Below are 23,904 nucleotides of genomic sequence, written 5' to 3'. Positions count from 1 at the left end.
GTGGCCTTGACTACCCATGAAGGTTTCTCCAGGGCCCGGCAGCCACTAATTCCCGAAATACTCAAAGCACATTAGGGAGCCTTTTCCTGCGTGAGATATTTTCTCTCCCACCGGTGTCTGGTGCTGCCTCTTCTGAGCAACCACACTCTCCTGCCCTTGTCCGGTGTCTGGGGGGGCAGGGGGAGCTTTTCATGCCTCAGTCTCTCAAATTGCTTGTTTTCCTACCCTTAACTGCTTGAAAGAAAAGTTACAACATACTTTCTGTGGGTGCATAATAATGAAAATTTTCATTTCTAAGTTTTATATCAGTTATTTCCCTTGCTTCCTAGACTTGAGGGGGCTTTTTTTTTTTTTTTTTTTTTTTTTTTTTTTTTTTTGGCCTATTTTTATTTTGGAGTAATTTTAGATTTATAGAAAAGTTGCAAAGTTAGCACAGAGAGTTCCCGTGTACCTCTCATTTGGTTTCCCCTTTAACATCTTAAATTACTGGGGTACCTTTGTTACAACTAGGGTACTGACATGGGTGCGTTACAATTAACCAAACGCCAGGCTTTATTTTCATTTCATCAGTTTTTCTGTTAACCTCCTCTCTGTTCCTGGACCACTTTGCCCCTGAAGGCAATTCTCTAAACTGATGAGGTTGTTTGAATGTGTTTCTTTTGGTCCTAAACATCAGAATTTTGTGGGGAGCTTTAAAAAAGAAAAGAGAAAAGGAAAAGAATGGTGAGGTCATCTCCGGGAGATTCTGTGCAGTCTGTGGGGGAACCTGCCCCTCCCCCGCCCTCCAGCGGACCCCCCCTGGCAAGCCATGCAGACATGGCTGGGAACCACAGGCCTGGACGAGAAGGTGATTTCTGATCAGGGTGTGCCACTGAGGAGCCAAGGACCAGTGCCCATGTTTCTAAAGCTTCCTTCCAGAAGACATTTGGGATTTCCAACTAAGAAATAATAGCAAGCTAAAATTTGTATGCGGAAAGATGCTGGTTTTCTAACTTCCCTTTCCTATCCTTGATTTGTTATGTTCTTAAATGGGTTTAGAAAGATTTATTTTTGTCATTTCTGAAGAAAGCAGTCTCTTTTGGAATTGTTTAAGAAGCGCTGCAGCCCAAACTGTAAGAAGTCACGCTGTCTAGAATTTAGCAAGAGGAGTTCGTGACCTGTTGTCGAGGGGGTCATGGCAGTAGGTAGATGAACCGTGACCCTTTGAGGTCAGAAGGGCCAGGTATTTCGAGGGAAGGAGAGTCTGCTTTAGTGAGAGGGTGGTCTCTCCAGGCCCTTCCCCTCCTGTGGGACCACACCATCGCTTTCCTTCCTCTTCCCTCCCCTTACGTGCAGAAGGAAGGACCGAGGATCAGGGAGAGGACAGGAACAGGGTGAAGCAGGAGCCAGAGGGTTTTGACTTGGAATTCAGGGTGAACTGAGTTAAGGGTCCATTCGACCAAGCCAGGGTAAGAGCCAGCCAGTTGGCCCTGAGTGCTGTGCTGTTTGTGTGGCGCTCAGGTTGGGTCGTTCGGTTCTGCCACTTGTTGGAGAATTCAAGGAGGAACCTGGGGGGTGGATTGGACTCCTCTAAGTCTGAGGCCGAGCTGGGTGTTTGTGGCCAGGGCAGCACCTGATGACAACACACAAGGACTCATAGTCGCAAGGCTGTGAGGCTTTATTCTGGTGTTTGGTCCCCCCAGCCTTTTGGGGAAGGTTGGTAAATCTTTGTGAAGTGACAAAAAACCCGTCAAATCTGATAAATTGGAATTTTGCTTGTTGGTCCTGCTTTCCCTTCAGGGCTGAAATTCAGATGCTTGATTAGTGTTAGGATCATCATTTCCATAGCAGTTGGCAAGCGTTCTGTGGTTCTGTGTTATGACATCACAAATGGAAGCCAGTGGGAAGAAGATCTGAATTTAAGCAGAGGCCTCTTCAATAAGTATAGATCTTAGAACCAGCCATGGCAGCCTTTTGTGTGTCTCTAAAGCCACTCTTGAAAAAGGCATTTTGTGCCTTTTTAAAAATGTTCACACATATACTTGTGTCACTGACACTTATCACACGATTTGTTCTCAAAGATTTCCCAGTCATGAGTAATAGAAACTCCTTTAGTATTTCTTGGTTTGACATGTGTATATTGGCATGTTAATTGCTTTATTTTTTTTTCCTACAGATATTTGGTATATCGGGACTTTTGTCTGTTTGAGGTATTCCCTGTTGACATTGGCATTTGCCATGTTATGAAATGTGTTTGCAGCCTTCCTGTTTGAAATGATTGTGTTAGTGTTTTAGTTCATTTGGACACATCATAGTATGTCTGAGACGGTTCCAACTAGGTGGACCTAACTCATGCAGGATCATTGTATATAGCGGTAAATCATCGTACATGTCAGTCTTGTACACTGTCTTTGACAATAGAAGAAGACGGCGTTTTATTGCCTTATCCTATTTCTGGGAGCCTAGTACAAAGTCGGTGGGTATCAGCTCTTTTGTCATTTATTTCTGGTCCAGAGATTTACTGTGTCTTAATTAAATTTTAATCCTCTTGCTGAACCGACTCATTTATGAGTAGCTTTTTTTGACTGGGTACTCAGTCCCTTAGGAGCCAGATTTGAATTGCCAACTTACTCTGCAAAGGTCCCTTGGCGATTGGTCTGAAGGTTTGTGGGCCTGTTAGCTGGATCCTGATCTCTCACACTGGTGGGCCGCTGGGCTGCCACCATCTCCACGGCTGTGAGGGGTGGAAAAGGGCAGTGGGCCACCCCAGCACAGGTGCTCTGGCGAATCTATCCAGCTGTAGGATTTTACTTGCCTTGCCTATTTAGGGGCCAAGTGTAGGGAATCCTGTCTAGTGTTCTAATGAACCCTGGAGCAAGATTCCTCACTTTCTAAAATACAGGCTTTCTTCGGTCACCACATTGCAGTTACTCCTACTACCAGAAAAACTGGAGTAGCATTTATTCATTTTCCCACCCCTACACTGTAAGGTGATCTGTAGAGCTCATGAATTGATCATACTCTTTTTGTTATTGCCATGACTTTTGGTGGGAAAACACTCCATCTAAAGTCACAAACCTATAACGTAACCTTTTTTTCCTGCCACAATAGGAATTCTTTTGACTTTTTTTAAAAAAAACTTTTTATTTTGAAATATTTTCAAACTTACAGGACTGTTGGAAAAATAATTCAAACCCCATACAGAGAACTACAGCGTATCCCCAGAGACCCAGGACCACTGAGTTTAACATTTTGCCACCTTTACTGTATCATCTGTCTGTCAACCAGTAACCCATCTATCTGTTTTCTGAACATTTAAGCACAGGTTGCACGTGCCATACTCCTTGATCACTTAATACTCTCATGTATATTTCCTACAAAAAAAAAAGGATATTCACTTACAAATTCACCTTAAGTGCAGTTAATCAAGTTTAAGAAATTTAATGTTGATAAAAAGCTTACATTTTATATTCCAATTTTCATGTCTCAGTAATGTCCTTTTGAGCCTTTTCTCCTCCATTCTTAGCCCATCCAGTATCACATATTGCATTTAATTGTCATTATTCCTTCAGTTTCTCTTCTTTTATTGTGGAAACATATATACGACATAAAATCTTCCCATCCCAGTCTCTCCTGAGCACACCATTCAGGGGGATTAAGCACATTCACACCATTGCCGTTCCCGTACCACCATCCATTACTAGAACTTTCCCTTCACCAGAACAGAAATCCTACACTCATTTTGCATTAACTCCCTTTTGCCCCTTCTTTCCACCCCTGGTAACGTGGACTTTACTTTCTGTCTCTCTCCGTTTGCATATTATGTTTTCTTGGTGGTGTTACCATGAGGCTTAAATTTAACTTCCTAAATCTTGAAAATCTCATTTGCTTTCGTACCAGCTTCACTTCAATAGCATACATAAACTTGCCTTCCTAAACCCCTCTGTCCCCCTCCCCTTTAGGTAGTTCTTGTCACAAATAACATGGTTATACATTGAGTCCAAAGCTATTGATCTGTCATTACATTTTTTTTTTAAATATATTTTTTATTACGAAATTTAACATAGATACATGATAATGATAACTTTCAAAGTATGATTTAACAAAGTTTTAGAAAGCAAATTTCAAGGAATATTATGGGTTACAGTTCCACAATTTCAGTTATTTCCTTATTGTGAAATATAAGATACATACAGAAAGGTGATAACTTACAAAGTACAATTTAACAAGTAGCTATAGAGCAAATTTCAAAGAATGTTATGGGTTACAGTTCTACCATTAGAGTTATTTCCTTCTAGCTATTCTAATATCCTAGAATCTAAAAAAATTTTTTCTAAAGATTCAGTATTTGTAATCCTTTGTTAAATCCTATCTTGTCTGTTGCTACCCCTTCCTCTCGTTTAATCACTTTCTCAATCTCCAGGAGTATCTAGGCACTGACCACCCTAACTTGCTGAGCCTTGACTTTTTTTTTTTTTTTTTTATCAAATGGAAGTATCTCTCTTTTTTTTTTAATCATCATTTTATTGAGATATATTCACATACCACGCAGTCATACAAAACAAATCGTACTTTCGATTGTTTACAGTACCATTACATAGTTGTACATTCATCACCTAAATCAATCCCTGACACCTTCATTAGCACACACACAAAAATAACAAGAATAATAATTAGAGTGAAAAAGAGCAATTGAAGTAAAAAAGAACACTGGGTACCTTTGTCTGTTTGTTTCCTTCCCCTACTTTTCTACACATCCATCCATAAACTAGACAAAGTGGAGTTTGGTCCTTATGGCATTCCCAGTCCCACTGTCACCCCTCATAAGCTACATTTTTATACAACTGTCTTCGAGATTCATGGGTTCTGGGTTATAGTTTAATAGTTTCAGGTATCCACCACCAGCTACCCCAATTCTTTAGAACCTAAAAAGGGTTGTCTAAAGTGTGCGTAAGAGTGCCCACCAGAGTGATCTCTTGGCTCGTTTTGGAATCTCTCTGCCACTGAAGCTTATTTCATTTCCTTTCACATCCCCCTTTTGGTCAAGAAGATGTTCTCCATCCCACAATGCTGGGTCTACATTCCTCCCCGGGAGTCATATTCCACGTTGCCAGGGAGATTCACTTCCCTGGGTGTCTGATCCCACGTAGGGGGGAGGGCAGTGATTTCACCTTTCAAGTTGGCTTAGCCAGAGAGAGAGGGCCACACCTGAGCAACAAAGAGGCATTCAGGAGGAGACTCTTAGGCACAAATACAGGGAGGCCTAGCCTCTCCTTTGCAGCAACCGTCTTCCCAAGGGTGTCATTACATTTTATGCATTGCCTTTTAGATCCCTTAGGAAGTAAAAAGTGGGAGTTATAAATACCATTACTATTGTATTTTTTATTTGTATTTACCCATGCAGTCAACTTGTCCAGTGTTCTTTCCTTTCAACCTGCAGAACTCCCTTTTTTGCATTACTTCATTACTTGTAGAGTGGTCTAGTGGTGACAAAATCCCTCAGCTTTTGTTTGTCTGAAAATGTCGTGATTCTTCCCTTCTTTTTGAAAGACAGTTTTGCCAGCTAGAGGATTCTTGATTGGCAATTTTTTGCTTTTAGCACTTTAAATATGGATTCCACTGCCTTCTTGCATCATGGTTTCTGATGAGTAATTGGCACTTAATCTTATCGAGGCTCCCTTGTAGGTGACACACTGCTTTTGTGGCTCCCAGAGTCCTCTGTCTTTGGCCTTTAGCAGTTGGATTGTAATGTGGCATGGCGTGGGTCTCTTTGGGTTTATCCTGTTTGAAGGTCGTTGAGCATCTTGGATGTCTTACATTAAATTTGAGAAGTTTTCACCCATTATTTCTTTGAATATTCTCTCTGCACCTTGCTTTTTCTTCCTGTGGGACTCCCATAACGTGTATATTGGTATGCTTGGTGGTGTCCCACTGGTTCCTCAGGCTCTTTTTGTGTTTCATTCTTTCCCCTCTCTCTTCCTCAGACTGAAAGATTTCAGTTATTTTATCTTCACGTTCACTGATTCTTTTCTTCTGCCAGCTCCAGTGTGCTGTTAAACCCCTCATGGGGATTTTTTTTTTTTTATTCAGTTTTATTGAAATACATTCACACACCATACAATCATCCATGATATACAATCCACTGTCCACAGTATGGTAACATAGTTATGCGTTCATCACCACAATTTATCTCTGAACATTTTCCTTACATCAGAAAGAACCAGAACAAGAATAAAAAAATAAAAGTGAAAAAAGAACACCCAAATCATCCCCCCATCCCACCCCATTTGTCCTTTAGTTTTTATCCCCATTCCTCCACTCATCCATACACTAGATAAAGGGGGTGTGATCCACAAGGTCTTCACAATCACACTGTCACCCCTTGTAATCTACATTATTATATAATTGTCTTCAGGAGTCCAGACTGCTGGGTTGGAGTTTGGTAGTTTCAGGTATTTACTTCTAGCTATTCCAATACATTAAAGCCTAAGAGGTGTTATCTATATAGTGCATAAGAATGTCCACCAGAGTGCCCTCTCGACTCCATTTGGAATCTCTCAGCCACTGAAACTATTTCGTCTCATTTTGCATCCCCCTTTTGGTCAAGAAGATACTTTCAGTCCCACCATGCCGGGTCCACATTCATTCCCGGGAGTCATAGCCTGCGTTGCCAGGGAGATTTACACCCCTGGGAGTCGGGTCCCACGTAGGGGGGAGGGCAGCGAGTTCACCTGTCGAGATGGCTCAGTTAGAGAGAGAGAGGGCCACATCTGAGCAACAAAGAGGTACTCAGGGGGAGACTCTTAGGCACCATTACATACAAGTTTAGACTCTCCTTTGTGGTAATGAGCTTCATAAGGGCAAGTCCCAGGCTCGAGGGCTCAGCACATCAAACTGCCAGTCCCAGTGTTTGTGACAGCATCAACACCAGTCCAGGTGAGGATGTCCAACACATCCGCACCTTCCCCCTCATGGGGATTTTTAATTTCCATTAGTGTGGTCTTCAGGTTTGTTTGGTTCCTTTTTGTGATTTCCATCTCTCTATTGATACTCTCTGTGTTCATCTCTCGTTTTCCTGATTTCCTTTGTTTCTTTGTCCATGTTTTCCTTTAGCTCTTTGAGCATATTTGGGGCCATTTTTGCGTGTTCCAGGTCTGGTCCTCCTAATCAGTGGTTTTTAATTCTTTAATCTTCTCCCTTGCCTGGGCCATCTCTTCCTGGTTTTATTGTTTTGTTTTGTTTTTGTATGTTTCATAATCTTTTGTTGAAACCTGGACATTTTGGTATTTTAACATGTTGTCGCTGGAATTTAGACCTCAAGGCACTTGTTTCTTAAGTCTGTATCCAGTTAACCTTATGACAGAGCTTTCTTTGAATGCCAGGAGCTAACAAAAAGAGAGAGAAACACCTTTACAGCTTTCCCAGACTCTGCAGATTGATCTGTGCAAGTGCTTTCCTTTAGGGTTTATCTGTATGAGTTCAGAGAATAGCTCAAGGCCAAAGCATAGGGGATTCCGTGATAATTTCGGTGCATGCTACTTATCTTGGGCATCACATGTGGCCCTGGAAATTCCACTGTTAAAAAGGATACAAATGTCACCTCTTCCCTAGGAAATAGTGTCCCCACAGTCCCGGGCTCTGCTCTGCACTGTGTGTCCTACAACTAGCATTCCCTTGCCCCAGTCAGCACGACTTGACTGCCCTCCCACAGTGCATTCTGTAGGAGAGGAGAGCTCTGTGACTGCCTTCTACATGCAGGGCAAGCTCTGGGCCACTACCAGAGTTTGCTTCCTCTGGAACTGGGACCAAGGATCTGCCTGGGGAGCGGCAGGCTGGCTTTTCCCAGAGCTGGTGAGGTAATAGGGGAGGGACCAGCCAGGGGTCGGGAGATGCAACTGCTTTCAGGTGACCTCTTTCTTGATCGGTGCTTGCCCCGTTACTGCAGTCCTTTAACTATTTCCTGAAACTTTGAGAAAGATGCTTTTGCTAGTTCTTCCTGGCTGTTCAAGGCTTCTGTTCGGGGATGGGCCCCTGAATCATCTTACGCTACTCTCTTGATTGGGGTGGGGCCTCATTTGATTTTAAAATCTGATTTTACTGGACCTGATGAAACCCTAAGCTTTGTCTGCTTAAAAATTATGGGTCATTTGTAGAATTGACTCAGCACGATTTAGATTGCTTACGTATACATATTATTCTAGTTTTAGATGTGATGCCTTGTTTCATATGCAGCAAATTGCCATTTTTGCATTCATGCATTATAAATCATGTTTTAAAGCAATTGTAGTAGGGCATACTTGAACTAAGGAGCTAAGTTAAAAGTACCTAGTACACCTAAAGCAGATTACTTAAAGATTTATTGTACATTCACATGGTATGAGTATGTGCCTGCATCTGTATGTGAGTATACAGTAAAAAAAAATCTCTCTTCTGCTACTCCTGCAGAACCTCATATAGGTTTTTATGTATCCTCCCAGTTAAAGGGGGGGATTTTAGAATTTATATATTCTTATTCCAGCACACTCCTCTTCTGTATTATAACGAAGGTTGCGTGTGTATCACGTTGCTTGCAATCTTGATTTTTTTGTTTTTAAACACATTTTACCTATGTTTCCAAAAAAATACGTTGAGAAGTGACACACACACACACACAAAGCTGCTGCATGATATTCCACTGGAGTGTGCCATGATTAATAATCCTTAATAGGATTTTTTTTCTCAACATTTTTTAAGTGTATGTTAATATTTAATAAAACAACTTAAGCTATCAGGATTGGAAGTGATCTTAAATATCTGTCTAAATTTGAGTGGCTTTCTTGGCTTTAAAAGATTTCGAAAGTGTTTTGAGATCCTTCAGAGGGCAGAGAAACATAAGGTTTCTCTGCCGCCGGGTACTGGAGAGGGTTTGTGATGAGCCTTGGTTGGTTGGGTCTGTGGCACGCCCGGCCTGTGGTGGGGCGCTCTCCATGGTGCTGAACCACACTGAGGGCTGGGCCACATGACAGAAAGGCTCTGACATTTGAGGCCAAGCCCACGCCTTCCTAGCCATTTAAAAAGCGTATCTTCTTTTTCGCTGACTCTTAATTGCTGTAGAAGTGTATGATACCAAGGAAAGCTGGGCTTGGCAACATGGGGCCAGAAGTCATTCTAACGAGCAAGGTGTTCTAACCTGAGGAGGAAAAACAGTGAAGTTGAATGTGAAGTGTGGCCCTTTTGGCCAGTAGACCCTATTTACATCTTTGGTCTTGCCATGGTTTTTCTGCTTTTAATTGATCGGCCTGTGTCGGTATAAGTGAAGATTATGTTTTAAAATTAATGAATGAAAATAGTGATGAGGATGTTACAACTGGAGTTCACAGCTTAGTTTTTCCAGGACAGACTTCTCTTAAAAGTTTCGAACCTGTCTTCTGGTTACATGTACATCTTTTTCAAGCCTGATCTCCGCAGGCATTTAGAATGGCAAAATCAGTTTCTCAGTCCCTTCCAGACTCTTTATACATACACCCCATCCACTGCGACACCTCTCCCCAGTGCCCTGTTCCCCGCCAAACTCCAGGCCTGGTTTTTGTATGGATACTTGAAATTTTCAGTAATTATCCTTTGACCCTTTGAGAAGGACAGTTGAAAGTTTTTAAGGCACCTGGATCCAATGTGAAAAGTTTAAAATATTTCTTTAATGTTTCTTGCCTTGTATATATATTTAGTAACCCTTCTCAAAAAAATTTTCTCTAGGATTGAGTTTTAACATGTAAGAAACCTGTTGTAAAATAATGACGGGAAAGTTCTACTTTCCAATATCATTGCAAATGGAGCAGCTTGTATGATATGTAGCATGTGTTGATGTGCCATTTAGCCTTCTGAAAGTAAAAAAAAAGTCCATATTTATAATAAACATCCTAGTACATATGTATTGGATTAGAATTAGGTATTTTTTATGGTACAATTGGAACTTATTGACTAGAAATCATCAAATATAAAAATATTTTCGTTTAATCCACGGATAGAGGTAAAAAGCCTTTGAATTTCTTTGTTTTATTTAAAGCTGGAGATACTGACGACCCACCAAGAATTACTCAGAACCCTGTTATCAACGGGAATGTAGCCATGAGTGATGGGCACGCCACCACCGAGGAAGACATGGAGGATGGTGAGTGCTGTGCCGGGCTCTCTAAAAGCAGCGGGTGGAAACACAAGCAGGGGTGGTCCATGTTGATTCCTTGAGTACTTCTGGGTTTCTTAGGAGAAGCTAGTTTTCAGGTTGTATCAGGAAAATTTAGGAGCCTGTTTTGGTTTTGAATTGCAAGGTAGCCTACACATTTCATGGTAAGTTGATTCTCCCCAATCTAGGCGAGTTTATAAAGATGGGTGTTTACTCACTCCTGCAGTTTTCCAGCCACTGCTTACTCTTGTTTCCTTTCTGTTTGCAGCAAGATACTTCTAGACTTTGGAACTTGGCTTTCCATTGCATTCTCCTTGCAATGTGTATATCAGTTGTTTGTAGCTGATAATCCCTCCCTACTCCCGTTAGGTATGAAATCAGAGTCAAGCTTTGGTCTTCATTCTCCCACACTAATTTTTGGTCTATAGTTTCTATTTGTAAAAGCATTTGCACATGTATGGACATTTGTGCCTAGGAGATCTTGTTTCTCTTCCAAGGATATTTCTTCACTATAATTTATCAGATTACGTGACCTGTACATCTGCAAGGTTAAAATCCTGAGAAGGTAGCAGCCAGTAATCACTTAATAGAGCCCCTGGAATCTTGCAGTGTAATATGAAACCATGTTCTGTCGAAAGCATGTCCATCAATCCTCATGAGGGTTGTGTCCTTCCCAGGGGAGTAACGGGGCAGTTGAAAGAAACCGTCAGTCACGGGCTGCACCACCAGAAGGACTGCTGTTCAGACCTCCTGCCAAAAGTTCAGCCTCCATGAGAAACTGCAGCCGTAGTTGAGAGTTCTCTCACAGTGCGGTTTACCCCTGGCAGCTGGCTGAGGCAATATCTGAGGAAGGTAAAGAGGCATGGTCTAAACCCGCTGCTTTGTTACCTGTGGAGTACGCTTTCCACTCAGACCGAGGGCAGCGGTGTGGGTGTGGTCTCTTTGGTTGTTGGGCTTTCGGTGGTTTTATTTCAGTCATCAGAGATGCCAAAAGAGATTGTGAGAGCACATTCTGGAAGGTCGGCCAGGACTGCTCTTCCAGGTGTGTGTCAGGATCGGTTCTCGTCACTTACGGAGCAGTGACCGACCGAGACAGGGCGCTCACTCCCCACATAGCTCCAGGGAGCCGATTCATACTGATACTTCTGCACGCCTTTTGGGCGGGAGTGTTAGGGACAAGATACAGGGTTTCTCAGTCTCAACACTGTTCGTATTTCGGGCTGTGTAATCCTCTGCTGTAGAAGCTGTTCTCTGTATCGTAGGATGCCAGCTTCATCCTCCACACCCCCAGTTGTGGAAACCAAAAATGCCTATAGATGTTGCCATGTGTACCCTGAGGGACAGAATCACCTTGGATGGGCATCACTATAGGAAGGTGTAACATGGGTAAAATCTCCTTCCTTTTGAGGCACACCTTAGTAGTAGTAGTAAATTATGTTTCCAAAGCATAGCATCTAGTCAGAGAAATGCCTCTGTGTGAATTCCCAAATGGGAATTCAGTGCCACCTTCTTCCTTTGGGATTTTAGTTGCCTTTTGAAAGATGGAAGGAGTAAGAGTTTGATAAAAATTATGTCTACTTGATGGCAGGGCAAACCTCCCTAACAGGGCACTTACTTTAGTTTGCACATCCTCTTCTCCCCCAGCACATAACAAAGTTGTTTCTCCGGGAGGGACATTGTTTGGTTCTAGGAGTAGAATTTTTAGTTTAGGGCATCTTCCAAGTTGGTGTATGTTGTGGAACACTGTGGATGCAGTAAATGTACGAAAATGTTGAGAATTCTCGGAAGTTGGAGGAGTGCTAGGTTAAACATATTTCTTTACTGCAGTACTTCTCAGAGCCTTTAGTATGTTAACCTTGTCTGTCCTGAAGAGTTTTCTTTTTGGTTAATGATTTCCAGACTGACTTCAGAACCCCCTTTCCCTGAATTTCCTATTAATATATCAAATGAGGGCACACATCTGGGAAACCCTGGTTTAGGATTTTTTGGTACCCAAATTATCAGTTATGCAGAGAAGTTTCCTTGCATGGGAAATTTCTTGTATAAGAAGTTAAATAGCTAACAGTACAGATAGATGAGAAAAATGTATGGTGGAGGTAGAGAGCATTTGTTGAAAACCTGATACCCCAGAATAATGGGGCAGGTGTCAGAATCATTTTCTAGTTATACTTGGTTACTCTAATTTGAATTTAGTTTTTCATTCACTGTTTGCTTTTAAATGACCAAGAGAAGTTTTCAGAGCACATGCAGATGCTACAGATCTAGGTGGATCTAGATTTAGATTGTTGCTTGGTACCTGTGAAACAAAATTATTTGGGGGGATTTGGTTAGGACTCTCAAAGAATTGTATTACAATGAACAATTGGTGTTTGATAAAATTTCTGCAAGAGAGCCATTTGGGAAAATTAACAGTCTGTCTTTTGTGATTCAAAAACCCCAAGGTGTATACTTGAAAATGGTAAAAATGGGAAATTTGGAGTTATATATGGCTTGATATAATAGAAGTTAAAAACAAACAGACAAAAAAACCCCCAAATTATCATGTTTTCCTCTCCTTTCCTCACGTAACTGAAGCCCAGGCCAGCGCATCAGCCTTTGCCCTGCAGAGATAAATTGGTGTGAGAATGGGCACCTGGTGGCCTTGGACTATACAGCAGCTGCTGCTGTGTCTTGGTTTAGGGGTGAGAGGGTGGGAAGGTGGGGGGTTATCAGGGAGCCTAGATAAGAAAATAAATCAGCAGTTAGTACAGACTCATCACCTGTTCTCTGCAGCAGACAGAGACACTCTCTGTTACTGTCGGCATCTGGGCAGCTGGGAAGCTCTGCTTGAATGAAGTACTCGTTCTGCAGGATACTTGGTATCACTGGTAATCCCAAGTGTACTTTTAAAAAGTTTTTTATTTTGAAATAATTACAGGCACACAGAAAGTTGGAAAAATTGGTATTCCCATGAGGTCTCATGCTAAACTTGCTGACTAACATGTTTCATCAAATGAGTTTCTTCTAAGAATGTGCCTTGAACGTGGGTTAGAAATCTAGCAGATAACTCAGTAAGTGGGAGTGAAGTACTGTGTGCCCACGTGGTGCCGGACAGCGAGGCTCAGAGATGGAGAAAGGCATTCTCTGCCTTTGAGGGACTTTTCCATGTCTTTGAGTTTAGTGTCACATAGTGTTTCACCGTAGTTTGATCCTATATAATAATTTGAAGACTAATTCAGGAATTTGACTAAGTTTTGAGGTTGAAAAACAAAAAAGCATTTGATTGTACCATTTTGTGTATATAAAAAAAAAAATCCTGCAAAGGGTGGAATTTTATCCAGAAACACAACAGGTGCTCAGAAGAGAGGCTTACCTTGGCTCCAGGAGTGCGAATTCTGCCTTGATTTTCATTTTGCTGCTTCTCTGTTTGGGTCCTTGGTCTCTGTAAAGCAGGCACGGTGACGCTCTAATTTTATTGGGACCTGGGTTTCATGCAGTGTTATCTCAAATCTAGGGAATGATGTTAAAAAAAAAATTGAGACGGGATTATTGTGGTTATCGTTAACAAATGTTGGGTGTCAAAACCCTCTTTACTTTGTAAGGCATTGCAGAGGAGCCATTAACCTCAGGGAGCCTCAGTTTCCGGACCTATAAAGTGGGAATTCACATCGGCCCTGGCCTCTCTTGCAGAATTTATGTGCTGCTCTGGTGTGATTTGCGTTGTCTGTAAAACACGATAAGCTATTTCTCCCGATCCATCATAGCCGGTGCTACCTTGGACAGGTCTCTTGTCTGGTTAGTAGACTTTTGCCCCTGAAGGGAATTAGGGGGGTCCCTATCGGTCAAAGGGGCTCGAAATAGCTCTTCCTTCCAAAAGGCGTCTGCTGTAAACTGCAGAGCAGGGTGGCTGGAGGGGGTAAAATGGGGGATAGTTTCCTTTAGAGGTAAAGTGGTAACTTGTCAGGAAAAGCTTTTGGTTTTTGTTGGTAGTTTTGGTAAGGAATACTTCCCTCTCGTGAGGACTGATGGACATGTTTTTTAAGAACAAATTCAGTTAGTTACAACCTTCCAGCAATTTTGGTACACGGAGGAGTGGTGCGTTAGTGAGGTTTGGGGGCTGACCGGTCTGCCTGCATGGCTGAGGGTGAGGATGGGAGCTGGTTTACTGCCTCCATCACACAAGTCTGTAAGTCTCGTTTTTTGCTTCTGGAGCCTGGGGGCCAGGAAGGACGCAGAATTGCACCCAGTTCTAAACCAGGAACAGCCTTCTGGCACCACCGAGTATTACAGAGCATTGCCACCCAAAGTGTGGCCCCTGGCCCGGCTGGTCTGTGAACTGTTCCCAGTCTTCCAGGAGAGAGGTCCAGAAAGTGGGAGGAAACATTTGGAAACAAGGATTTGTAGCAGTTTTCTAGGTTGCAAGGAAGTGCAGGTCAGTGGCTGATTGGCAGGGTGGGGGCGGAGGACCCTTCCTTCAGGCAGGCAGTTCGGGAAGCAGTGGTCTGCTGTCAGGATTGTCAGCGCCAGTTGACAGCCAGGAGTCATCTGCAAAAGAGCAGTCACCGTCAATAAAAGGTGGAGTTTTAAACTGTGACTTTCAGTTGCAAGTGTGCTAAAAGGAAACCTTGATTCCTTAAATTGCCGTTGAGTCTTGCTACCATCTAACAAGTTATACTATTCCTGTTGAAAAGAGTATACCAGTTTTTTGCATTTTTTTTATTACCACCACCCACCACCCCCGCTGCCAGGAGTCCAGGCTGGTATTTCACAAAAATTAACATTTATTTTTAGACCGACTTCTTTTAGCCACCTTTTTGCCTCTAAACAGTGCTGTGTTTCCAGGGGAATGGTCGCTTCCCACCCACTCCAAAGCCCTCAGTGCTGGGCCTCTCAGCACCTGCTCTGCCTGTCCTCAGACTAAAGCCGAGTCTCAAGTCTCTCCCTCCGCAAGTCCCGCTCATTCCTCTTCTCCAAAGTCTCCACTCACCTGTCATGCAGGATGACTTGTGAATTAAGACAGAGTAGAGTAGACATCCCAAACACACCGAATGCGAGAGGGACAGCGAGTTTGCCTGGGGGTTGGATGTCCTGAAGAAGTATCCATTCCCACAGAAATGGTGTGTCATCTCATTGCTTTTAGGCTACTGCGCAGTTAGAAATGGTCCTAATATTTTTAGCAGTTAGATGGTGGTTGTGTAGAATGTTTAATTCCCTGTTTCAGTCTGTGCTTTCAGTTTGTCCCAGCGTGTCCAAGGCCCTGTGACTGACGCAGCTTTGTCTTGCAGACACCAGTTGGCGCTCCGAGGCCACCTTCCAGTTCACCGTGGAGCGCTTCAGCAGACTGAGTGAGTCGGTCCTGAGCCCTCCGTGTTTTGTGCGAAATCTGCCATGGAAGATTATGGTGATGCCGCGCTTTTATCCAGACAGACCACACCAAAAGAGCGTAGGATTCTTTCTCCAGTGCAATGCCGAATCTGATTCCACGTAAGGCGGCCTCAATGATGAAACTACAAACCCACAGAATAAGTTTATTCCGTTATTGGAAGCCAGATTTTATCGGCCCAACTCATTTCTTTTTTGAAGTTCCTTGCTGCTTCAACATAGCCCTTTTAGTTTTAATTTGGAGTCTGTTTCCCTCTTTCAAACCCACTGGTAGGTATTACACCCAGACCAGAAAAGTGTGCACACTTCCTTGAAAATAAAAAACTGAAGTTTGTGTGGTAGAATCTGCTAGCCGTCAAATCAGGGCCTGGTTGGACTATCCAGTCACTTAGGCCTACCCTGCTTGAGTTGCTTGAGTGCTTTTGCTGCAGGCAACTGCCCGAGGGGAAGTCCCAATGCCCAACACCCTTTTCTTTGTGTGATAACTTGCTCCTCCCAGTTATTCAGAAAGGACAAAGTAGAACATGCTTTGAGGTTTGTACAACTTGAGCCTCTGGCATATTGTAGAAAAAGCAAAAAACAAAAAACTTTCTAACGAGGTATATTTTTAAATGGATAAAATTGGTCTTCTATTCAGGTGAAACTGTAGATGAGGAGATTCAGACTTCCATGATTATTTCAAACGTTCCACCTATCGATTTGAGCTCAGAAGTTTACGAATCTCCCCTGGACATTAGTAACAACCGCTGTGTCCCTCTTCCACTTTTAGCAAGAGCCGGATTGACAGAGATCCTTTGTGGGCGTGGGGATTGCTCTTTCAGTCTGTCCCGTTCTACATCAGAGAGGCCACGAGGACTGGGACCGCTGCCTTTTGGAGCCCTTAACCCAGGGTGCTCCCCAAAAGGACATTGACTCTCGCTGTGTTGGTGAAGCCCCAGGGACCCCGTTCGTTCTGTTTCTCTTTTTACATTAATTTCCAAGACATGGCAAGCCAGCCTTGTGGCACAGCTGGGTCCTGTCCTGTAGAGAGGTTAACTTGTTTTGTCTTCCATGTGTATGCAGCATCATCTGATCTGATGGTATTGTTTTATTCTAGTAAATTACTTTAGCTTGACCGGTAGTTTGGAAAAACAGCTAGCCCTACCTCATCATGAGCAAGTAAAAAATACAACACAAGCATCACTCTTCTGCCGCTTGTTTTAAAGAGTCTTAAACTATTTCAGGGTTTAGTGGTTGCATTTCCTTTTAAAAGACCCATTTTAAACCTTTAACTTATTGGATTTACTAAGCAATGTATCTTTCTGGTTTTGAAGCATTTTAAACATTGATAGAGAGACCCACTAGTGATTGTGACATCTTCATGGGATTACACATAGACATCCCAAACCCTTTTAGCTTCTTTCTCCTTTATTAAAGGTAGATCCCCCGTGCCCCCCCTTCCCCTTCCTCCCCCGGACACAAAAAAGAAAATGCAAATGGGAATTTTCACATACTGGTATTAGCATCTTTTAAAAATATATAAACATCAGTTAAGTATGTCTACTAAGGCTTAGATTTTTTTTTTTTCTTAAACAGGTCGTGGTCTTGTCACGCACAAGCAGTGCTGAAGATAATAAATTACAGAGACGATGAGAAGTCCTTCAGCCGTCGCATTAGTCATTTGTTCTTTCATAAAGAAAATGATTGGGGATTTTCGAATTTTATGGCCTGGAGTGTAAGTAACAGTGTTGAATAATCAGCATTATTGCTTGTTCCTCGAATTCTTTTTGTTCCGATCCCTCGATTTTAGAATCAAATTATTTATAAGTTAGGTGTCTGTGAAAATAGCTTTTTCCAGTTTCCTAGCTTAGGTTTTTTTAGTAGGCAAAGGAATCAAATCTCAGCTTTGAGTCAAAGATTGTAAGGTAGTTTGTAGCTTTCCTAATGGAAAGTATTAAAAGAAATAATACTGATTGAGCCCCTTCCCTGGGTCAGCCATAGTGCTGGTGGTTTCATGTAGCTTCATTCATTCTCAGGTCAGTTCAGTTTGGCTTCCTTCTGTAGGACACGGTAGCCAGTCCTGCCGTGAGCACCCCTGAACCCCCAAGCCCTTGCCCACAGATGCACAGACACTGTGGTTCCTTCAAGCTATATGATGGCACTGAGTTCCCACCTAGGGGCTCCTCAGTTGCCCATTTCTGATCAGGGAACACTGTTTAAAACAAAGCACTTGAAAACTAGAAGCAAAATTGAGGTGTTTTTTACAAGTAGAATTTTAATCCATTAAATGCAGGGGACTCTCTGGAGTAAAGTAAGCACTCGTATGTTCTTCTGCAAGTTGGATATTGTTACTTATTTTTTATAGGAAGTGACTGATCCCGAGAAAGGATTTATAAATGATGACAAAGTTACTTTTGAAGTCTTCGTACAGGCCGATGCTCCCCATGGAGTTGCGTAAGTTTTTCTTTGATTGGGTGCTATGAAGAACTGGGATGAAATAGCATGTGCACGTATTTAATGGGGATGTATATATTTGACAAATAAGCACCCTCTCTGTGCTTGGCCCTTGGCACACACATTCGGCATCACAGATAATATGCCTGTTTTACAAGTTCATTCGTCTAGCTAGCACTTTTCTTGAGCAGTCTCTACATGCCAGACACTGTGCTAGATGCAGGAATAAAATTGTGGACAACAAGACTGCTATGGTTTTCTGTCTTTAGAACTTAGTGACCAGAAGAGGGGTTAGGACCAATGTATAAATAACCACAGCAGAGAGGCACAGTTTTTATTTTGAAGGGGACAGGGATGCAAAAATCTGGGTGCACTATAAATGTGTGATGATGAGGGAGCAGGGAAAGATGCCAAGTGCTGATGATAAGCAAGTTCTAAAGCAGCTCAGAGGAGGAGCTGCAGGGTGTGGCCTCTGATCATGGGGACCAGGGAAGAGGATGGTTTTGGCCTTTGACAATGTAGAGTATCCGGTCATGGGTCACTGAGGAGAGAGAAAAGGAGTTCAGGGTAGGGAGAACAGCACGTAAAGACACCAGCAGGAAAGCGTGGGATTATGCTGAGCAGTGGGTGAGAGTGTGAGCAATGGAATTGAAGGCTGGGATGATAGAGTTGGGATCAGGTTGTGGACTGGTTTTTTTTTTTTTTAAACATGGTTGTTTACAGGTGAAACAACAAAATACAATGTGGGAAGAAGTTGGGTGGCAGATACCAGTGTCTTGCTCATGTTTCCACACAGCCTTACCTTCAGGCAAGAGTGCATCCTGTGACCTGGCTGAGTGGGGGAAAGAGCAGTAGGGTGGCCGAGTTAGGAGCTGCTTTGTAGTCCAGGTCATATTTATTGTGGCCTGGGTGTGTCCCAGGAATGAAGAGGAGAGGGTGGATGTGAGATGACTTAGAGCTGGAACCTGCAGAACCAGGCAGCTGATTGACGGAGGAGTTAGGAGCAAAGGAAAAGAGTGGATGCAAAGGTGACTCCAGTGTGACGGGTAGAATAGGAGTCTGGGGATGGATTTGAGAAGCTGTATTTACTTATCAGTGGACTCTTGAGGTGGGGTCCCCAGGCTGTACCAAAGAGGATTTGATGTGGTGTTAAGAGGGAGGGATTTGGAGCTAATGCTCCTTGTAAAGAGACTGAAGACTGAGAAAGAGGGCAGAAAGGCAAGGCTAGACCATTGGGACCACCAGATTTGGTGGTCACAAAGATTCCTCCAGGGACAAGAAGGGTCAGATCACCTTCCCATAAAGGATCGTGAGAGCTCCCATAGGGTGACACCCTGGGCTGGGGACTCATGGTTAAGTTCCGACATTCCCTTTATTGCTTAGTGGCTCTGTACTTCAGAGGAACCTTTTAGATTGCACGATGGCGATGAATAAACAAGAGCCATATAAATGTTTCGTATCTTTTGATCCAATAATTCATTTAGTCTATGGAAATAGTTCAACAGCAGGTTTATCTGTCATACCCAATCCCTTGTCTGTGTAGCAATCAGAATGGTAATAACCCACATGTCCAGTGTGAGTGGTTCATTTAATTATGAGACTTTCTTAATATTCATTTGGATCCAAAGCAAACAAAGGTAGTCTGTGCATTCCAGTAGGTCTGACCTGCTGAGGCAGAGTGGACTGTGAGGCAGCTCTTTTAAATAACAATGCATATAAAATGATAGTTCTCTGGTTGGTGTTGTATAAAAAAGAGCTTCACTGTCCAAAGGTAATTAGTGATAAAACTTAACCAGCCAGCCCTGAAGTATTCTGGACACTTTTAAGGTGTGACAGTTCCCAGCTTCTGCACCTCCTACCCTCAGAGCTCCTGCCCCCCCCCTTCTCCTCCCATGTGCCCCCAGCCCGGGAGGCGGGCCCTTTCGCCCTACCAGCAGATTCCTGGAGAAATTGTCCCAGTGGGGACTTTGAGTCCTGAGACCCGAGGCTGTTCCCCAGCGAGCACCCTCGCCATGCCCCAGGATTCTTCAGGACCAGCTCTTTGCTGGCCTTAGAATTCTTTTTTGAACCCAAGAAAAGTAACTTTCATATCTATCCTCTTCCAGGGAGCAAGAACCAGACCTACGTTGGGTAGTTTCTTCAAAACATCTGCTTGGGTTGTAGTTGAATATTGGGGCGGGGGATAAGCAAACCTGTTTGTTCTCATTACATTTTTTTGCAGGCCTGTCCCCAACCCCCATTTTCAAAAGCTTCCCATGTGCTTATAATTCACACCTCTGACTAAAAAACTGGTCTGGAGTTTCCAGCTGACCCAATCAAAACATTTCCTGTTTCACTGTAACTTGTCAAGACCTATTCAGCCATTATCTTAAATCTTCTTTGATGATTATCGTTTTTAAAACAACTACCTCTAATTCAGATCTCTTGTATTTTCTTGCCAATTTTTCTATTTCACACACGGTCAACATTTTAAACAGGGCCATTTGCTGTACCTGCGTGTGTTTCCAAGGCCACGGCCTGACCCCAGAAACCATGGGGCACTGTGGACCCTGGACCTCACAATCCAGGTCCCCTCCAGTACCGGGCATTCTTCTGTCGGGATCGTGTTTGGTTTTGTCTGCCGGTTATATACAGAGCGAGGTTGGGGGGAGGGAGTGTTGTGCTTTAAAGTGGCATGCCCTTTGGCTTCTTGTTAGTATATTAACAGAAGATCTACTTTTTCTCTCAAACCAACCACACACACACACAAAAAAAGTCCCTTGGAGCTTAGAAGTCTGAGGTGCAGCTTGCCGAGTATACACGCTCTTCTTCTCCCATGTCTGCATCTCCTTACAGAAAAGCTGGGTTCCAGCTGCTCACACATGTGGCCTTTATTGTGTGTTCAGTAAAATGACCCTGTGAGGCAGGCTTCTGCTGCAGATACTTAGAACTTAATCAACATCTGTCAGTACCGAGCTTAGTAAGTGACAGTGCTGCTGTCATCAGGTTCACTGAGGTTGAGTTTGCACTTGCCTGGGCACTTGGAGGTGAACTGAAGCGGATCCGTGACCAACTGCACGGAGCCGTGTGGAGAGGTCTGGCCTTGGTTTACCCTCAACCTCGAACTGATCTTGCAGGTGGGATTCAAAGAAGCACACGGGCTATGTTGGTTTAAAGAATCAGGGAGCGACTTGTTACATGAACAGCCTGCTGCAGACGTTGTTTTTCACAAATCAGCTACGAAAGGTGAGCGGAGGGCATTTCTCTCCCCTAAACTTCCACCACCCCTGTTTTTTCTCAGGTATATTAAGGGACAGAGAAAATCCTCTTAGCAGACTTTCACTGTCTCCCCCTGTACCACAAAGTATCGTCCTCACAGAGACACCCTCTTTAATGTTGCTTATTTTTATTTCCCAGTGCTTAGTCACCAGCTTTTTAAGCTAACTTAGATGATTAAAGCTTCACTACAGCTAACATAATTTTACAGATTTAACTTTGATTTGTTGTCTTAGAAATGAGCTTATGACATCAGTTGTTTTGCCATTAGTGGCGACATGTGAATGATTTTAGTAGTATTTACGTTTTCATTAAATCTTCTGTTGACAAGTAGTGGTGAGTTTAAAAATGTTACTCCAAGAAGTACCATGGAATGAGTGATAGTCTTTGGTGGGTGAGCTTATGTGGGCAATTAAATTTTTTTTTTTTTTTTTTTAACTCTCTGGAATTTTCCAAATTTCATGATTAAATAAAAAAAATTCCTGACTTATTTGGAAATAGTTCAAAGCCTGAGCAACTATCTCTAAACCATTGCTATATTAGAGATGATACCTTCACATAAAATTAAATTCTTATTTCTAAATCAATTCTCTTAGGCTGTGTACATGATGCCAACAGAGGGTGATGATTCATCTAAAAGCGTCCCTTTAGCATTACAAAGAGTGTTCTATGAATTACAGCACAGTGATAAGCCCGTAGGAACAAAAAAGCTGACAAAGTCTTTCGGGTACGTATGCGAAATCTGCTGTTCCCATAATGCGGCTCTCGTTTTTAAGAAACAATGAGGGAAGAATAGAAGAATTTATTAAGCATGGTGCAGACATTTAATTTAGGAGACTTCACCATTTAATTATGTCAATGTTTTTTACTACTGTGTTTTGTTTCACCTCTTTGGAAATAGAAGCTTTGTTTTAGAATTTTGCTTCACTACTTAAAGTTTCACTTTTCAAGAAAATAATATATACTGTTTTCAACTGTGTGTACATTTACTTGCAGACGTCACCTCCCCTAGCTGTAAGATTTTCAGAACAAGATAAAAAAGTTGTGGCCATTTCACTGTTCACTGATAATTCTGTTTATCTCCAATAATCTACATGAAAAATAAAATTAATAATAATGGCTTATTCAGGTTTAGTTTTTCAATCTAAGTTGCTTTTTAATTGAGTCTCATTTGAAATTTGGAAGTTTAAATGTAGGCGCTCATTTTAATATCTTTCAAAGGTGGGAAACACTTGACAGCTTCATGCAACACGATGTTCAGGAGCTATGTCGAGTGGTAAGTTTCAAGCAATAATTTGTATAGTTCTGACATTTAATATTTTGAAGCAGTGTCAAGTTGGTACTGAGTAAAACCTCTCAGACCTACTTCACATCACTGTAATTCAGATACACCCATCTTTGCTCACAACCACTAGAAAGAAAAAGAAGGAAAAGGCTAAAAACAAAAAGCAGAGTCTAGTTTAAAAGCCAAAAAAGTACGAGAAAGGGAATAATTAGTTGAAGGTGAAGTATTAGGAAAGGGTTGAATTTAAATGGTAGTAGGCAGTGGACTCAATCTGTCAAACACACACACACACACACACACACACACACACACACACACACACACACACACACACACACACACACACACACACACACACACACACACACACACACACACACACACACACACACACACACACACACACACACACACACACACACACACACGAGAAAACAATGGATTGACGTAGGTAGCTGCCCTGATTGACCTAAATCTCTTTGGGATAATGACTTCTGTTGTTACTCTGTAGCACCCAGATCCCTCTAGTTCTAACTGAGGCAGACTTCTGTGTTGGTGGTTCTTCCACGAGCAAATTCTCGTTCTTCCACTTACAATGATCTTTGTCTTCTCAGAAAGGCACGCACTCACACACGTAATGGCTATTCAAGGTGATTGGCTGGGCAAGGTGTGTTTTCTTTTTTGCAGCACTAGCTGGATTGAATCCAGTTCATTAAATATCCATGGACAAACCAGTCAATCCTGTTGACAGGCTCAACCTCATTAATCTCTTGGTGTGGACCATTTCGAGTTAAGTTTAGTGATCAATTTACATGATTTTCCACAGAGGTAAAATGAATATATAAAATGCTTCTAAAGACACTACAGATTACTAATTCATTCCAAAGGCTGTTTAAAGGGCTTAATCTCAATTGTTTGCATGTAGTTATTTTTGTAAATACCCAGCCAAGGTGGAAGATTTTGTATATGTCTTTGATAATTGCATGCCAAGGGTTATAATATCTATAGTCTAGAATTTCTTTGGCCATTGACATTTCCTAGTCAAAGTTTCTAAATAAATTGCTTTCAGAAAGTTTCTTAAAGCCAAAACTTTTCTCTTTCAGTTGCTTGATAATGTGGAGAATAAGATGAAAGGCACGTGTGTAGAAGGCACCATACCGAAATTATTCAGAGGCAAAATGGTGGTATGTGATGGCCAGTTTTAAAGAAAAGTTGCCAAAGATTTAAAAATGCTGATTTTTTGGACTTAAAATACCCAAGACATCTTTTTTTCCTTATTTGTAGTCCTATATCCAGTGTAAAGAAGTAGACTATCGATCTGATCGAAGAGAAGATTATTATGATATCCAGCTAAGTATAAAAGGAAAGAAAAATAGTAAGTTTCCTAATGGTGTGAGCTTTTGAAAATTGCTGTTTTGATTTAATGCTTCAT

The 23,904-nt window shown here is 42.3% G+C and overlaps 1 protein-coding gene across 2 annotated transcripts in view; it reads left to right on the top strand.

Moving 5' to 3' along the window:
- Nucleotides 1-23,904, top strand: part of USP7 (ubiquitin specific peptidase 7) — a 64,438-nt gene that overhangs the window by 19,618 nt on the left and 20,916 nt on the right. Inside the window, exons 1-10 of one of the 2 annotated variants that reach the window (XM_037814023.1) lie at nt 10,038-10,126; nt 10,816-10,990; nt 15,403-15,601; nt 17,075-17,213; nt 17,844-17,932; nt 21,049-21,157; nt 21,784-21,914; nt 22,409-22,463; nt 23,576-23,656; nt 23,757-23,847. In XM_037814023.1, coding sequence (XP_037669951.1) covers nt 15,516-15,601; nt 17,075-17,213; nt 17,844-17,932; nt 21,049-21,157; nt 21,784-21,914; nt 22,409-22,463; nt 23,576-23,656; nt 23,757-23,847 — 781 coding nt within the window. In that variant the 5' untranslated portion in view covers nt 10,038-10,126; nt 10,816-10,990; nt 15,403-15,515. Of the gene's footprint in view, nt 1-10,021; nt 10,127-10,815; nt 10,991-15,402; nt 15,602-17,074; nt 17,214-17,843; nt 17,933-21,048; nt 21,158-21,783; nt 21,915-22,408; nt 22,464-23,575; nt 23,657-23,756; nt 23,848-23,904 lie in introns of those variants that run through there. The other variant, XM_037814022.1, reaches the window with a different exon arrangement.

The sequence above is a fragment of the Choloepus didactylus genome, chromosome 21 (assembly GCF_015220235.1).
Source record: "Choloepus didactylus isolate mChoDid1 chromosome 21, mChoDid1.pri, whole genome shotgun sequence".
Taxonomy (NCBI): Eukaryota; Metazoa; Chordata; class Mammalia; order Pilosa; family Megalonychidae; genus Choloepus; species Choloepus didactylus.
Note: the sequence above shows the minus strand (reverse complement) of the source record. Positions and strands in the feature narration are given on the sequence as shown.